The 14494-nt window shown below is 35.7% G+C and overlaps 1 protein-coding gene across 3 annotated transcripts in view; it reads right to left on the bottom strand.

The window, feature by feature from the left end:
- The window catches only part of anchor (integral membrane protein GPR155 homolog anchor), a 45364-nt gene that overhangs the window by 15040 nt on the left and 15830 nt on the right, over positions 1-14494 (bottom strand). For all 3 annotated transcript variants that reach the window (XM_069822375.1, XM_069822374.1, XM_069822372.1), the window contains exons 6-8: positions 12134-12299; positions 11848-12003; positions 3459-3542 (exon numbers count right to left, since the gene is read on the bottom strand). In XM_069822375.1, the coding sequence (XP_069678476.1) occupies positions 3459-3542; positions 11848-12003; positions 12134-12299 (406 nt within the window). The remainder of the gene's footprint in view (positions 1-3458; positions 3543-11847; positions 12004-12133; positions 12300-14494) is intronic.

Here is a 14494-nt window from a genome sequence, read left to right on the forward strand (position 1 = left end):
TAAAAGTAAAGTAAATCCATGGCACTACAGCCCATGAAGGGCCAAGAACGACCAGCTGACTGTTGAACTCACGTCCACATGCTGAAGCAGAAGTGAACAATCGATCATACATGGAAACTACATCAGGTAAAATAATTAATTGAAGTGTACTACTTAGAAAAAATTATGTAAAATTTAATTTAATTACTAGTCTAAATAATATTATTAAATAGTACAAAACCTCTTTTCCTACTAAGCCAATTATGTAAGATCAATTTTTAGGGCATTTTTAAGGGCATTTTTGAACGTTTTTTAGGTCATAAATGCATTGTTTTTAGGACATTTTTTCATGATTTATAGGTCATCAAAATCCTAGCCCTAATCATCATAATTATAAACCACACAGCTCAGTACACTGGTATGCTCTGGCTTTACAAAGTCTCTATCTGGAAGGCCACCCCAGAGTTTCCTCGGCTGTAAACACTCCATTTTCTTCTTGGTTCCTAATCGTATATTAGTTTCTACAGAATTTCTGATTGAACGAACATACATCTTACAGTCTACATACGAAAAACTGATGTACACAGATAGATGTATGGCATGCCAATAATATTTGTTCTGTTTCAAAATTTCTAGAAACGCATATTTCTGTTATAATCTCGAAATCGATTTTTACAGTCTTGCAAAATACCTTCTTCTTATACTTAGCATAATGTGAAAGTAGAAATATGACAGAAAACATTAATCTAAATTATTTGTGATATTAGAAATTAACAATGAAATAACATTACAAATGTCAAATAAGAATATAGTATTAGTACACTGGGCTACAAAAGAAATGCCGAGTCGAAGTCGCTATCAATTTGAAATATTCTCGTGTTATGAGGACTTCGCTTAGCAAACGATAGAAATAGAGATACACAGAAGACATTGCATATAAATTCTATTATTGTTGTTCTGTTATTATATCATTCAGCTTGTTGGTGCATGTCTTCAATAAACTATACATTTTAGAAAACACCATGCCTTATACATCATACTATATATTTTATAAGGCTGCAAAACTGTATTTGTCGAATACGGGGGGGAGGGCCATTAATCCTTCCCATTGAAGGCTTTAAGAAACCAACCTGACAAATACCAATGTCCCATCCCTACCTTCCCATGGTGCAGCTGTTAGTAAGCATAATTTTACAAGCTGAACTAAAGGGAGGGGCTGCTCATCAATTAGCACTGGTCAGCTTGATGAGTTATTGACTGAATTTGGTATAATTTTCCTCTATTCAATACCTAATTCCCTCTTTACCCTTTCCTATCCAGTTCTCTGACTGAACTCTTACTTTCTTCGACCCCGACAGTATTAGAGCATTCGAGGCCTAGGGGTTCTTTTCACTTTCCTTCCTACTTTTCTGTTCCTAAAGTTTGTGTGATGAATCTTGTCTCACTGTGAAAAGAGAGAGAAAGGAGATATGTCTTACCTTGTCTGTGTTGTTATTGCGATGGGGGGAGTGAAGCGATGCCAGTGGCGGAAGAGACTAGTTGATACATTCTGTAGCGCAAAATAAAGTAACAAAGTATCTCTCTTCGTATCTGTATAGTTCCGTTACTGAGCTTGTCTTTCAAGAAACTGAGTTCCGGTAGCCTGTACAAGATTTTGAAAGGAATCCTGAAAATTTACAACCCTCCAATAATCTCCACCCTCATTTGAAGGGACTTGGTTTTATTGCCACTGAGACAAGATAAACTTTACCAAGTATAGTGCTGACCTGCTATGGCACTAAAATCGTCCTCCAGTGGCTTAAGGAGGGAAAGCTGGTGATCAACAAGATCTCCCAGCTAGATCCAATGGACCCGTCGACCAACAGCAGTTGTGGTCCTCCAGACATTCTGGGAGTTGTGTGTGAATGAAGTAGCCACCAAAACGTTAAAATATGAATAATCTCCACCCTCATTTGAAGGGACTTGGTTTTATTGCCACTGAGACAAGATAAACTTTACCAAGTATAGTGCTGACCTGCTATGGCACTAAAATCGTCATCCAGTGGCTTAAGGAGGGAAAGCTGGTGATCAACAAGATCTCCCAGCTAGATCCAATGGACCCGTCGACCAACAGCAGGTGTGGTCCTCCAGACATTCTGGGAGTTGTGTGTGAATGAAGTAGCCACCAAAACGTTAAAATATGGTGTTCACTTAAATCGGCTACAACTTGTCATTTTCAAAACATCTCAAAATCTGTGCGTCAGTGACTAACCATGACAATATCTTTGAAAAATATTGGAGTGCAAGAGGTCAAATGACTTTATTGTCAAATGCCTGGCATTAGAAAACTAAAACAACAACATATATTTTATAATAAACTTGATACATTTTTTTGCTAATACAATATGAAACTTAACTGGCCGTATATATAGATTGTAACAATGACAGCATCCATGGATAATAAGGAAGGCTGTGGAATACCATATAAACTGCAGTTTTACTATTTTTACTTAGTATTTTATTTAACCTGGTAGAGATAAGGCCGTCAGGCCTTCTCTGCACCTCTACCAGGGGATTATAACTACAATATTAAGAATAAAATTTTCGTGTAGTATTCTTATTAATGTTGTAAAATAAATGTGTATGAATAATTTAAAATCAATTCATATGAAATAATAACGTGAACATGTTATAAAAGTCGTATTTGGATGTCTTTAAAAACTAATCTCAGGGAAATAGTTTTCCACCTCACCATGTTTGCTGAAGCCTTCTGAAAACGATATAATTTCGTACAAATCTGGCTTTCAGGTAGTAGCTCCCTGTAAAGCAGGTTTGAATAATTTCAAGGAAAAATTGTTCCGGAGCCGGGTATCGATCCCTTGAAATTATTCAAACCTGCTTTACAGGGAGCTACTACCTGAAAGCCAGATTTGTATAATACATTTGTTACTGGAGGTACGTTAACAGAAAGCCATAAATTAAGTCACACAGTATTGCGTGCACTCATAGTTGAGTTCTGGCGTCTTGTCAGCTCATTTGAATTGTGTGGATATAAAAGGAAAAATTGTGACGGTGTCGTGTATAGTTCCTGGGGTAGCTCAGTCGGTAGAGCGTTCGCACGCTAAGCGAAGGGTCCCGGGATCGATACCCGGCTCCGAAACAATTTTTCCTTGAAATTATTCAGATATAATTTCATATTGGCATTTCCTCTGCAGCCCAGTGTACAGCAATAACATTAATTTTCTGCAACCTATTTCTCTATTACACACATGCTAACTTCACTATCAACACCCTTCCCTTACAGGTTCCAGCCTTTGAGATCCTTCATCTTCTTTCTGTCTTTTACATTTTCTGTTTCAGATTCTCTCTGCAATATCTCTAATTTACTTTTCAGGCAGTATTCTTAGCTCCTACATATCACTATTTTACTCTTTTAGGATTATGCATGAAAATAAAACGTAAAATTTTATGAGTATAGCATTCACATAATGTTCACATACCTGTGATATAACTAAGCAGAAAGTCACTTTATGAGGTATTCTTTTATACTTCTTGCCACAAACGAAAATGACTAGTATCCAAATCTGTAAAAGATTAAACTCTTTTAACGTAAGGAAATTCGAAGATCCTGTATAACAATATAAAAACTAGATAGTGTCTATTTCTTACTTCACTATTCTCTGTTTTTTCATGCATTTCTACTGCACGTAACTACGAACATATAAACCAAGAAATAACTTAGAATACATTATAAAGTACATATTATTAAGAAATACAACAATAGCGACTGGATTCTACACAGCATGGCAAGCAACCTGAAGAAGTGTATATCTGTAACAATAATAGCACACAAATGAAATGTTCTAATTATCGTACACGATAGTTAACTATTTTCAGAACAATACACAATCATCATCAACATCATAATATCCTTTCACGAGTATTAAGAAATACAACAATAGTGAGTGGATTCTACACAGCACCTGAAGAAGTGTATATCTGTAACAATAACAGTAAACAAATAATATGTTCTAATTACCGTACACGATAGTTAACTATTTTCAGAACAATACACAATCATCATCAACATCATAATATCCTTTCACGATTATAGATACAGTCACCTATTTTGATCTCCAACTCAATTTCGTCTGTCAGTTGTTCTGGGAATCTGTTAAGTCTTTTTAGTTCCCCCCCCCCCTCTCCCTCACGGTTGATTTCATTCATTCATAGTCATCTGCCAAAGGGTAGGTCTTTCACTGAAAACTCAGCATTCTCCAATCTTCTCTATTTTCCACCATTCTCTTAGACTCTGCATCATATGATTCATATATCTCAATGTTGTCTATCATTTGATACCTTCTTCTGCCCCAAACTTTTCTCCCGTTCACCATTCCTTTCTGCATTATTTAGTAGGCAGTTTTTTCTTAGTCAACCAATTTCTTTTTCTCTTCCTGATCAGTTTCAGCATTATTCTTTCTTCGCCCACTCTTTCTAGCACAACTTCAGTTCTTATCCTGTCTATCCTTTTCAGATGTTCCATTCTTCTCCATATTCACATTTCAGATGCGTCCAGTAGGTTCTTTTCACTTCGTTGTAATGTTTCTGCCCCATATAGTGGCACACTCCACACAAAGAACTACACTAGTCTCTTCCCTCTTCCTTAGTTCTTTTTCCAGAGGTCCGCAGAAAATTCTTTTTTTTTTTTTATTAAAAGCTCCCTTTACCATTGCTATCCTCCTTTTGACTTCCTGGCAGCAGCTCATGTTACTGCTTATAGTACATCCCAAGTATTTTGAGCTGTCCACTTGATCTACTGCCTCATTTAGAATTCACAAGTGTACCTACTTTATTTTTCTTCCTATGACTATGGTCTTCGTCTTGTTTGCATTTATCTTCAACTGGATAATTATTCGTGGGTATCTGTCTTCAGTCGTTCTTGAGATATATTAAATTCCACAATGAAAGGCAGAATTATAATTTCTTTCTGATTCTGATTTATTTCTCTGATAAGTTAATTCAAATCATTTCCATGGTGCATCAAACTGCAGAAGATTTTGGACTTGTTCATAATTTTTCTCCACTCCGCTCTGTACTCTATCTGGTGTTCACGTCCACCTAAGATGATGAGGTCCATTCTGACTTGATCAGTTCATCGTAATTTCGGTCTTCCAAGAGCTCTTTGACCACCCAGGTCGTCTCTCCATGAACTCCTTAGCAAGTTATCATTGTCTGAAAACGTGTTCCAATCAGTGAATTCTGTTACTATTCAGAACTGCTATGACGTCCGGATCCTTAGGGCCCATTCACATGGTACGAGAATTTCTTGAAACGGGTATTTATTCGAATCATTTTCATGCAAACAACAGTGTACATATGGTTTGATTTTTTCCCATATGTAATTTAACGACAAAAAATCGAACTGTGTACACAATACTGGCTGGACGAAAAAGATTCGAATAAATGCACGTTTCCCACACATCATGTACCGGTATGTATTTATTTACACTGCAATGGGTATATACACCCGGTGGCAGTGGTAACTAATTACACTCAATAATGACAATAATAAACTTATTAATTAAAAATATAATTAATAATAATACTAATAATTAATACTAACAACAATTTATAATAATAAATAATAATATTAATAATAACAGGGAACATCCTAAATTAAATAAAGCACGATCACTTAAAATAACATTTAAAGTAAATCTAATTTGTATCTTAAACCTAAGTTCAAACTAAAACCCACGAGTATGATATGTTCATATCTGCACAAGTACCTTTCAACATTACACTCATTTCGCTGTCAACTCACTCAATGCACTGGAACTACGACACATTTCACTGATTCTATCCTGATTTCACTAACACTTCAAAAACAGTTCACTGTTCAAATACTTTGCACTGCCACTATAAACTATAAAGCTTCACTGACAGGAACACGTTACACTTACACAACACACTTCACTGACACAACATAATTCTTCACTGATACAACACTTCAATAACAAAATATCATTTACACCCTTTAAATACTGTGTATAATTACCGTCTATTAGTAAAGTCCTGAAGCCTATTTTTAAATACATTTTTGGTTGTTGGTAAAGCCTTTAGTAAGTCTGCAGGTAAAGCATTCCAGTCCCTGATAGTACGATTGAGAAAAGAAAACTTTCCAGTGTCCGTCCTCTGTCTTCTTTCCCTCAATTTATAAGAGTGGTCGTTCCTTGAAGAGTAATTTGGCGGCTGCAACCTATTTTTTATTTCTCTCCAGGCAGGCTCACCTCTGTATGTTTTGAATAGTGCGCATAATCGAATTCGCGTTCTCCTGTCCGTGAGTGTGTCCCATTTTAATGGTGAATTTTTCCGACAACACTTGAGAGCCCGTTTTTTAATCTTTTCCAGTGTCTTAATATGTTCTAATCATGTGAACAGGCCTTCATTTAACCTTCTAATTTCTCTGTTTTCCTAATTCTCCATATTCCATTTTCATTAATGGGATCAAAAACATTTCTTAAAATTAAAAAAAAAAAGATACAATGGTACTTTTATTACTTTTGTAATTGCACCATACATTTGTCGAATTATTGACTTGCAACATCGCAGTTTAGCAGCTACCATACTGAAAGTATTTTGGAAGAGATAACTGTTTTTAAAACATGAAAACATTTGTTTAGAAGAGATAACTGTTTTTAAAACATGAAAACATTTGTTTAGAAGAGATAACTGTTTTTAAAACATGAAAACATTTGTTTAGAAGAGATAACTGTTTTTAAAACATGAAAACATTTGTTTAGAAGAGATACCGGTAACTGTTTTTAAAACATGAAAACATTTGTTTAGAAGAGATAACTGTTTTTAAAACATGGAAATATCTGCTAATCAGTTATGAATAACCCTTTCCATTAGGTTTTTATCTGTGATTTTGTGATCCAAATATTTAAAATCTCCAATCAATTCAAAGTTAGTATTATCACAAAACAACAGAGTCTTATTGCCATTATTCCTTGAAATTTCCATGTACAGTAGAACCCCGATTATCCATCACTCTATTAACCGACTGGCAGATTATCAGACTGTCTATTTCTCGCTCTTTTTTTTTCTTCAGAAATAAATAACTTACATGAAGCAGCCTACTGTTTTGTACATCATATTAGTAGTTCTACATATGTTTTTGCTACAGAGTGTTATTACAAGCCTTATCGTTACACAGTATTGTCTACTGTTCGAATTGCCGTTCTATAATATAACTTCTATATAAAATGTCATCCACGGGTGTTAACAGAAAACGTGCTGTGCTAAGAATCGAAAAAGAAATGGAAATAATTGAATGATTTGAGAAAGAGTAACTGTGGCTCATCTCGCATCAGAATACGAGATTGGAGTTACAACTACGCGATTTAATAAAAAAAAAAAACAAGGATAAAGTGTAAAAACGTATGTAAATCTACAACATGAGACCTCCTTTATTCTTATCTTTCCACAGAGTCATTAAAAAGGGCTTCCTTGCCCCTTAAAAACTCATAGTTGACAATCAGACTTAAATTAGTGAACTTCTGATCCACTACCTAGCAAGTTAAATACAAGACCATGGATAAAATTACGAAATCTTTCATGGTGCAGATTATCCGATTTTTTCGGTCAACCGTTCAGTCCATCCCCTTCATTACCACGGATAATAGAGGTTCTACTGTACGTATTTGGTTATCTCAGTATTTACATGGGGACCTAATTTATGTACTTCATCTTTCAAAATCTCCAATTACTGTGAAATTTCATCCTTTGTTTTTCCAGTAAAGACAACAACATTCACATAATAAGAAACTGAAATTTCTTTATTTCATTTTTAGGGCAAAGGAGAGACGTGAACTTTTTAGCAATCCTTATACTAAAACGAGATTAAAAAGTAGTGGTGACAGGCTATCTTCATGTCGTATTCCACTATACAGGTTTGTTAAGGGGTTAGGTACAGCTTAAAGGAGTAAAATTTTGGAAATATTCAACATTTTTTTTTCCTCCATTACTCTATCTTGTACAATAATGAAAATTAGTATGTGTAAAACACTGTCCTTCTCCTATATGATAAACATATTTTTACGATTTAAAAAAAATTATTTATAATTTTTTTCAAAATTCAAAGTTCACTGTGCAGTGATGAAGTGTTTCCCTCATAACTCAAAAAGTATCCAACATTCTGTGATGAAATTTTTTGTGTGTATTTATGCAAGTCATATCTACAATATGATGCAAAATCATTTCTCTACTTTGATAGATTGTCTGATAAAAAATAAATTCATTTTAAAAAATGGTCAAATATCTAACACAAAAAAAAAAATGTTTATTAAGGAATGTAGTTGAAAAAGCATGATATTGTAAACATGAGTTTCAGCAATAAGATAAAAGAGAGAGAATGTGAAAAAGTTAACAAGTTTCTGAGTTATGAGGGAAATGATTCATCACTGTACAGTGAACTTTGAATTTTGAAAAAAAAAATAATAATTTTTTTTTAAATCGTAGAAATATTTTTTTCATATAGCAGAAGGATAGTGTTTTACACACCAGTTTTCATTATTGTACAAGATACAGTAATGGAGGAAGAAAATGTTGAATATTTCCAAACAATTTACTGCTCTAAGCTGTACCTAACCCCTTAAATAACCGATTAAAATATGTATATACAACATTACACAGTAACAAATATTAACATTGTGTTACCATGCAGTGTACGCTGTACTTGTTACAAACCAATTTATTGTCAGACCATCGGATCTATGCCCCTTCAGCGCTGTCGTCGTTCTTGGAAAAGTTAACGCCTCTACTCACCCCATTCCACCCGTTTCTCTCCCACCACGTCAAACAGCAGGCCAAATAGGGATGTTGCCAAACTTCCGTCAAACAGTGTCATTTCTCTTAAATATTGCTTATAATACTGTAAGGTTAATTATTACTTATTCATAATTTAATTTAAGTAGGTCTAATGACGCTGATTGACTTATGCAAAATGCTATTACTTGCTTAATAATATTTCTTTCACCACTCCGTGCTACAGTATTCATGTTGAGTTGACAACACTGGACTGCAAGTGCAAATAAACTGTCCCTCAAGAAGGCTCAAAATTGTGAGTAGTGGGGGAGAGAAAGACAGAGGGATAGAAAAGAGAGAAATAGGAATACAGGGGGAGAAATGAATTGCCGAGGCTGAAAAGGAATTAAGGTTCAGTTCGCATATCTTACGGGGGCACAAATCCGATGGTTGGACTATAGCTGTATTTACGTTCACTCTGAAGATTTTGTGGTGTACAGACCTGCTCTTCTACCTTATTCAGCAGTGCACGATATTGCCATAATTATTTCCATACAGTCGTACTGTATTCACTTTCAGCAATTCACATATAAATTTAGTAAATATTTCCATATTTGGAATGAAATACCCTACACTTTGGATTTTAGGAGTCACGTAGTTCCTTGACAAGGACCTGACGTGTTTGTGCATATAAGGAAAGAGAGAGATATACAGTAAATAAGAAACATTTATCTCTCGAGTTTTAAACAAGGCTCATTAGTATTTTTCATCTATTACAAAAAGTTGCATACCATTAAAAGTACAACACAATTAATAATGAACCTTCAATCTAACGCAATGAGTATTTCTACTAAATTATAATGTTGCAGACAGAGGAGTCATTTAGGGAGAGATAGGCAAATGTTTCCCCCCTCCCCGAGTTTAAGATTAAAAAATTAATGACTGAGTAATACTACTAAAAAAAAAGGTAAAGGTATCCCCGTAACATGCCATGAAGGCACTTGGGGGGCATGGAGGTAGAGCCCCATGCTTTCCATGACCTCGGCACTAGAATGAGGTGGTGTGGTCGGCACCACGCTCTGACCGCCTTTTACCCCCGGGAAAGACCCGGTACTCAATTTTATAGGAGGCTGAGTGAACCTCGGGGCCGTTCTGAAAGTTTGGCAACGAGAAAAAATCCTGTCACCACCTGGGATCGAACCCCGGACCTTTCAGTCCGTAGCCAGCTGCTCTACCAACTGAGCTACCCGGCCGCCCGAGTAATACTACTAAAGAGAAAAAAGTGAGAACTTTAATTTTCATATTAAAATATACCACTTTTATAAAGGCTTAATAAATAAAAGACAAGCTAGTTGATGATTTGCTCAAATGAAACCAAGGCATTGTCCTTTGCTACATAAGTAACTGGTACCTATTGTAAATAAAAGCATTTTTTTTTTGTTAATTGGAACTAAATTTTTTTATCAATGAAACTGTGTATACATCACATATTCATTATATGAGGTCTCGCCATCCTCATTGAATATTATCACGACTACTATGAAGTAGTCAATGTGTATTATCACCATTAAATCGAGAAAAATTCGTTCTGGCACCGGGAATCGAACCCGGGAACTCTCAGCTCTGCGCGCTGAGCGCTCTTTCCAACTGAGCTATGCCGGGACACGATCCAGAGTTCGACTGGCACTGTGGATCGTGTCCCGGCATAGCTCAGTTGGAAAAAGCGCTCAGTGCGCAGAGCTGAGAGGTCCCGGGTTCGGTTCCCGGTGCCGGAACGAATTTTTCTCGAAATTAATGGTGAAACTGTGTATGTTCATTTGTTAGCACATCCTTAATATTAACAAGTGCATGTAAATTACGTTTCATATAGATGGGATAAGAAGTTAAAACTAGACCTATGTACGGCAACTGGAAATGTGCTGTAAAGTGGGGTAAACTTGTCCATGAAAAATAAATAAATAAACCATGACATCATCCCTATTTTTGACTTAAAATAATAAAAAAATAGTTACGAAACAGAGAAAGAATAATAAACTTTATAAACATGTTCAATGCGCTGATATGTTCTTTTCAGGAGCAAATGCTAGTCACGAAAGTTAGGCTTGCTCTTTTATTCATAGGAGAAGATGTGAGGATATAATAAATCATAATTAATAAAAATAATCAGACCCACATAAATAATTTATTTTATAATTATGAAATCATTATGAGTCATGGATCATATTCGCTTATCAGATGTAGAAGTTCGATATAATATAACAAACATGGCCAACAAAACAGTTTATTTAGTTTTTTCGACCTGCCAACCAATGCATATTGTTGTATTGAGCTGCACTGAACGAGCGCACATATTCTCTATAATGTCTGTCTTCTCTTGAATAGTCCTTCGGGAAAATGGATTTAATAATAACACACAATTCCGAACTCATTGCAATACTTCAAATTAATGTTTAAGAATTAATAATACATGCATTCCGCTCATACAATTACATTGCACTCGCAAATCACAGCACATTCCTGCTGTCAATACTGCTCTGTGTAACGTTAAATAGTCGTTGGTGTAGCTCTCGGACCAGAGCTTCAAACAACACATAACAGAAGCATGTGCGCCTAGGACGGACTAAGGAGGAAGGCACTTGCACGCACATCATATTCTCGCTGTTTCTACGTCTTTCCTGTAGCTCCGAGAAACGAGCAAGCATTGCGATACTTGCGGTATGCAACCTGCGGATGGTATTATGCCTATACAGTATTCCAAAAATCAAAATAAATTTTAATGTATGTAATCCCATTTTGAGAAATACACATTCTACGAAAATATTGGGCTTGAGCAGCAAGCATAGCACGCCCTGAGAAATCGCCCCTAGCTGTCAAGTTTACCCCAGTTTATTGTATGGAAAATAATTCATTTCAGAGGAATTAGGGAGGGAATGTGCGATGTGGTATACTTCATAAGGTCTTCTCTAAAAACATCTTGCCCCCCCTTCCCCAAGCAAAAGCTGAAATGACGACCATGGTTGTAGACTTTTACATAATGTGCTTCATGAAATAATAACTATTAAAATTAGCCTGAATACTCACACAAGCAAGAATGCTAGCAATGCTAATATCGAAAGCAAACGAATCAAGTTCCTGGAGATAATCGGAAGGCTTCATTTTGTTAATTGTGATCATTTTTGCCGATATAAACATCAGTGGAGCTGAGATGAATGTGCATGCCACCATCGAGCTTGCAATCTGAAAAAATAAAATAGTTAAAGTTTTATTTCAATCTCTTTGAATATACGGGAACTTCTAAAACTTACGGTCTCTCAATGTTATTATCATATTAGAAACATAAAAGATATGAAACTGACACCCCACTTACCAGATCTATGTCGAGAGAATATTGTGTTGCAAAGACGAACACACCTGGAGCTGAAGGGAACACTCCATACAGGAATCCATATGTGCTGAGGTCCATAGTGTCACTTGCATTAATACCAGGGTGGAACAAGCTCACTACTTCACGTATCACTAGGGGCAGCGCTAGCCTACAAGAGGTACATATTTGTATTCTACTTAAAAGCGCAATACTGTACTAGCCTAAAAAAAGACATGAAATCGTGCGTACTTGTATTTATGTAGTAATTGTGATGTGTTAATATTTATATATTAATTATTTTTAGCTAATATTTGCCTTTTTCTCTACTCACTTGGCTACTGATAGTCTTTCTCTTAATTCTCCAATTACCAAATAATGATCAGAATTACAGTCTGCCCACCTGACAGCGGCGGATTTTCAGGGGAGGCAAGGGAGGCTGTGCCTCCCCTAATATTTTACCAGAACACAATATGGCAGTAATAATTTCAGCTGAATTAAGATCACAGACAAGTTACAGCAAATGACGAACATTTTTCCTTTTATATTAATTTTACTATTCACTATGACCAAGATGTACAGTAAGTTACGTGAAGTTGATCACATCCAGTTGGTGATGCCCGCTCGCAATACTGTAGATAGTACAAATAATTCGTACTGAAAAATAACAGATAGCGTTGTAACCCCTATAGTCGACATCTAGCAGCCTGCTGTATCTATGCGAGAGCGGGAGAGAGGAGTCGGCTACATGACGCTACTCCCTGGTAACCATGACAACAGCAGTTCAACCAATAAGATAGCTGGTAAGCAGAGTGTTTAAACTTGATAGAACGCGCGAGGGGAGCCGATTTGAAGACGTCCTACCACCGCTGACAATTGTACTGTATAGTCACGGCTGGTTTAGACTGTATTGGGGAGCTCTCTCTCTTTCTCTCTTCTTGGTTTTAGAAAATTGAGTCACGTGCTGTTAGTTTTCTCTCCCTGCGTAAAAGTTTTCAATTATGTTGTTAGATTTTCTCTTGTTTGTGGGTGTTCTTGTTATTTTATTCTTTTGTGTTACGAGATGTATTTACTTACACAGTATTTTAAATATATCGAGAGTTTAGAAACAAATGCAGATTTGTCTCTAGCTTCTTCTAGTAGCAGTTATTCAGTATGTTGTGACCTATTTGATCGGTTTGCGAAGAAAGAGGAACGTAGAGTTAATTTGCTGTAACATTAGACTATGTAATAGTAATGAGCAACCCCCGGATTCTTAGGTTCGAATCAATTTTGTTGCTATCTACTTACTCTCGAAATATTGCTTTTCTTATTCGTTTTATGTAGCAAAGCGTAACGTTCTTAAATTCAATATGACCTAAAAAGACCTAATTCGTAGGTTAGGATTTGGAGTGTCCTAAAGAGAGGCAATCTTTACCAAGTCGTTGTAATATATTAACAGTATGTTGTTTATTTTTATTTTCTTCCCGTAAAATCATATAAGTTCCTAAACATAAGATTTAAAATCCTAAAACATAAATTGGAAAACCTAATTTTAATTTCTTAAAACCTATAACTTCTGTGCTTGGTAATGAGGTACGTCACAGGCCTTATATTTTTATATTCTCATCATTCACGTCTTGGCCTCCCCAATTTTCAAACCCACCATCCGCTAATGCCACCTGAAGGTTCGAATGTCTACTATACTACAACAAATTCCACAATTTGGGACATCTGGCCGAAATCTACGGCTGACCACTAGGATCCAGAATACAAAGCAGAGGTTAAATGAAAAATACAATATGATTGTGGAGAGAATACGGAACAATGATAAATTTAAAAATAAAGTACAATTTGATTTCGGAGAAACATGAGATGAAAATACATTGAAGAGTAATGAAATGCAGTGAAAAAAAAATTACATAGTATTATACAAGTGATTGTGTAAAATGGATAATGAATCTCTCAATACCATTAGACAAATTTTGTTAATGTCCTCATTAGAAAATTTAAGAGAAAAGAGAATGGTTTCGGTTAACTTAAATGAAGTTCCCCTAGCGCCAAAAAGAAGTCCTTTCACTTCCCATGTATTAATATTCATTTTGTATCTCTCACTGAAGTGAGGAATACATGGGTTGTAAATAGACTTCTTTTCATCGTTAACGTTATTGACTTGTTGATCATCCTTCTCAAAACGGACTGTGGCGTCAAGAATGAGGTTTCTTTGATTCCGGTGATCGATGGCTATAATGTCTGCTCTTCTCGTTGACCCATTCTCAGCCAAGCAGTTTATCTATCAAGATGTGATCTATTTGGTTGTGTGTCATTCCATCTGGAGAAGTCCAAGTATATTTATGTCTATCCTTATGGGGAAATGTTGTACTTTTG

This window comes from Periplaneta americana, chromosome 3 (genome assembly GCF_040183065.1).
Source record: "Periplaneta americana isolate PAMFEO1 chromosome 3, P.americana_PAMFEO1_priV1, whole genome shotgun sequence".
Lineage (NCBI taxonomy): Eukaryota > Metazoa > Arthropoda > Insecta > Blattodea > Blattidae > Periplaneta > Periplaneta americana.